This window comes from Ziziphus jujuba, chromosome 1, assembly GCF_031755915.1.
Source record: "Ziziphus jujuba cultivar Dongzao chromosome 1, ASM3175591v1".
NCBI classification, from domain to species: domain Eukaryota; kingdom Viridiplantae; phylum Streptophyta; class Magnoliopsida; order Rosales; family Rhamnaceae; genus Ziziphus; species Ziziphus jujuba.
The window spans coordinates 12983473-12987385 of NC_083379.1; the positions used below are offsets into that span (position 1 = coordinate 12983473).

The 3913-nt window shown below is 32.1% G+C and overlaps 1 protein-coding gene across 7 annotated transcripts; it reads right to left on the reverse strand.

The window, feature by feature from the left end:
• Positions 1 to 210: 210 nt before the first annotated feature.
• Positions 211 to 3491, reverse strand: LOC107406042 (berberine bridge enzyme-like 8). Of its 7 annotated transcripts, none has more exons than XM_060815291.1 (4): positions 3338 to 3491; positions 2902 to 3034; positions 1688 to 2429; positions 211 to 1190 (listed from the first exon to the last, which is right to left on the reverse strand). In XM_060815291.1, the coding sequence occupies exons 3-4, from the start codon at positions 2409 to 2411 to the stop codon at positions 292 to 294; spliced, it is 1623 nt and encodes a 540-aa protein (XP_060671274.1). In that variant the 5' UTR covers positions 2412 to 2429; positions 2902 to 3034; positions 3338 to 3491; the 3' UTR covers positions 211 to 291. The 7 variants fall into 7 exon arrangements, with proteins under 7 accessions (XP_060671274.1, XP_060671262.1, XP_060671259.1 ...); XM_060815279.1 differs by having other exon boundaries at positions 1688 to 2427; positions 3378 to 3441; XM_060815276.1 differs by having other exon boundaries at positions 1688 to 2427; positions 2902 to 3024; positions 3338 to 3441.
• Positions 3492 to 3913: the final 422 nt, after the last annotated feature.

Sequence of the window (3913 nt, forward strand, 5' to 3'; positions counted from 1 at the left end):
GAACAACTACATTTGTTCATATAGAACAACTTTCAGCTTAAAAAAAAAAAAAAAAAAAAAAAAAAAAAACAGAAAGAGAGAAACAGAGTTTTAGTATCACAACCATATAGTCCCTAATTTTACCAATTATCAAACATGGAAAAAGAAAAGAACTTTGCTAAAGGCTTATAAGTTTATATCACAACATTTTATTCTCTATTTGGAAAAACCTTTTTAATTCTTTTTTTTCTTTTTTTCTTTTTTTCCTAAAAGACGGTCAAGCAAATCTTTCAATACTGTCCTTACTTATTCCTATGGACTAGTAGGGATACTCTGTTCATTTCTAAAGAAATTATCAGGATCAACCATTGTCTTTACTTTAACCAGTCGATCAAAATTTCCTTTGAAATACTTGGTCCCATAAACTCTTCCTTCCTTGTATTTACCCGTAGAACTAGTTCCAATATCAAGGTCCCGGTAATTGAGAAAAGCTTCCCTTGGATCCTTTGACACAAAAGGAGTCATGGCTTCATGAAATTCTTTTATCAAATCCAAATACCTGTTGGTTGTGGTCTCACTACCATCTTCCCTCCAACCCACACTGTATTGGATCTTAAATACGTTACCTTTCCGATGTGGGAAAGGAGTTTCCGACTCCGAAATCTCACTCATTTTCCCACCATAAGGATTCCATTGCATTCGTACTCCTCCGCTTTCAATCATTTTCTTCCATATTGCTTCCAAACCATCTCTCGGAATAATTTCTTTCACGTAGTCAGATTTCAGTTTGAAGAATATTATTTCGGTTGAATTCTCAATAAGCAAAACTTCCGGAGCAGTTCCATTTGGAAAATCCGCCCAGTAAAGAATTGATTCGACCCAACTCATTTCGATGCAATCTTTTCGTTGTAAACCCAGTTTAGGGAAGCTCTGCTTTATCAAGTTTAGAAGCGATTTTGATTGTCCAAGAAATAAAGCAATGAAACTTGCTTTAATAGTTTTTTCATCACCTTCTTTGCTTGCATTTACGAGTTGAATGACCAATCTCACGAAAAGATCTTCATGAAGCTTATCAGCAACTTTTTGCCACTGTAAAACAATGTCGGTAGCACCTTGTTCTAAAGTCCTCTCTACTCGGAAAACTGTCACAGTGGAAGGAATTTTAACCAGCTTAATCTTCCATGAAAGAATGACTCCAAAACTCGATGCACCTGTTGGATAAATTAATTCTTCAAATTTGAGATTGAAAGACGTAAAAATTGAATAGTAACTATAACTCAAAAGGGATGATAAAAAACAAAAACAAAAATAAAAAAATAACTAAAATAAAAATAGGGAAGCTGAAGATTTATATTATTTTAGGAATTACAAGTAGTTAAAAAGTTAGGATTATTTAATTTTAAATTTAAATATGTTCTTATATGTCTATTTAATTCTTCATTTCTATGCATTAAGGGTGAGGAAAAAAGGGGCAAAAATGTAAGGTAAAAAAAAAAATGTAGTGGGAAAAATGTGAGGTAGTGGAAAATGCATCTAGTCGAAAAAATTGTAGCACCGTGGAAAAAATAATCGGAATGAAAAAAAAAAAATGGCTGTGTATTATTTTTTTCTCTCTTCTATATTCTCTACTATTTATTTATTTTTGTTTTTTTTTTTATTTTTAAATAAAATCTGCTGTATATTCTAATTAAAAAAGGAAAAATATCACCTCCTCCTCTAATGACCCAGAAAAGATCTTCTCCCATGGATTCTCTGTCAAGAATTGTTCCCTTTGCATCAACTATCTTTGCGTCAATGATGTTGTCAACGGAAAGGCCAAATTTTCTCATTAAATTCCCATATCCACCACCAGTAAAATGTCCACCCGCACCAAGTGTAGGGCAAACGCCACCAGGGAAAGCATGGTATTTGCTTTTGTTTGCAATTCCATAATATATTTCACCAAGAGTTGCACCAGATTGAACCCATGCAGTCTCACTTGCTATATCGATGTCTATTGATCGAAGATTAAACATGTCGAGGACGATGAATGGTTTACGGGATACATAGGAAACTCCTTCAAAATCATGCCCTCCACTTCGGATTCTGATCTCTAGGCCAACACTTTTGGCACAAAGAACTGTGTGTTGGACATGGGATTCATTCTTGGCGGCTACGATGACAAGCGGTTTCGGTGTTGAAGGTGTCATGAATCTTAGATTTCTTACTTTGGATTGAAGAACAGATTTGAATGAGGCATTGTTTGGAAGGTATATTACTTCAGAGATTGGATGAGAAGCATAGGAATGGTTGGTAAGGCATTGGACAAAATTATCTTGAATTGAAGATGAAGAGGCTTCCAATGATAATGAGATCAAAAGCACGGAACAAAGCGAGAAAATTGTTGTTGATGATCTTGATGCCCTCCTTGTTGGTGGCTTTTTGATCTTCATGTCAATGTTGTGAGTTCTGGTTATATGTAGAAAAGATGTTAAAATAATCAACTTCTTTTTTTTTTTTATCATATATACGAGTATAATGAACTTAAAGGGTAATTAGTTTTCTTTGAAAGAATTAAATGGTAATTAATTTATTATTTTTTTTGGTTATATATGCAGGGAATTACACAGCTAACATAAGGAATTAATTCTGATAAAAAAAAATACATAAGGAATTAACTATATATATATATATTTTTTCAAGATGAAATAATTTAATTAATCTTGTTAGCTCTATTGGCTTGTTTTCAGTTTTTGTATTGAACTTCTATTTTTCTTATTTTTAATAAACTAGATTTTCTAGACCAGAACATGAACTCTGAGAATAGAAGTATACAAGTTAACCACAAAAGTAAACGTCCCCACTTTTTAAGTAAAGCCAAAAATGCAAAAGCTGGAATAATTCAAGAAAAAGCATGTCAAAATGAACAACAATCAAACTCACCTCACCGAACCATCAAAAACTCTCTCCCTAGCTCGAAGATGTGGAAGAGCCGAAATACCCACAGAGGAAGTCACTCCCTTTTCACAGCATTTGTAATACTTCCAGGAGTAACAAAGGCCATCCCTGCAAGATTCTTTGCAGGGAAAACAAAAATTTAATTAAAAAAAATTTTCTAAAACAAACGCCACCCAAAAGCCAAAAATAAAATAAAATCCAACTCATTTAAGCAAGTAGTGCAAGACCCAAAATCAGGAATAAATGTTCTGTTAACAATTTTAGCCATCTTTCCATGCTGGCTTAGTAGTTTTTGCATACTGACTCAGAGTAAAACATACCATAATCAGACTTACTCATGAGAAAATTGAAAATCTAAGAAAGAAACAAACTTTACAGTGAAAATGAACAAAATTGAAGCAGAAAAATGAAGAAAGAATACAGTTTGCAGGTTGAAAGAGCCGCAGCTGGAGACCGATTACCGTTAAATGGATTGCAGATGAATGGTAAATAAGCCCCCAATCCATCCATCGCCCGATCACAAAGCATCTTTTATGTGGGTCCCGCATTTTTAAATATCGGAGACCACCTTTGTACAACCATGGCCTGTTGGGCAATTTTCTTTTCCATAAGTTTTTTTTTTGGAAAAAAATTCAGAAACTTCTTAGATTTGATAAAATATTAACATTTATCCCGTGGCATACATGCACGTGTATTTACTTAAAATTAAAATTGATAATTTCGAACATAATCTATAATAATTAATTATATTATTTTTTTATAAATAAATATCAAATCGAACATAATCTATAATAATTAATTATATTATTTTTTTATAAATAAATATCAAAGTCTAAATTTATTATCAATTTTATAATTTTCATTAATATTATTTGTTAGTTTTGCAAAAATCAAATAGTTTGGACATCCTTTTTAGTAGGTGTGGATATAGCATTCTAAATTCAATTAGAAAAATAAATAAAATATGATAATAAAATAATAAAGATTAGACAACATA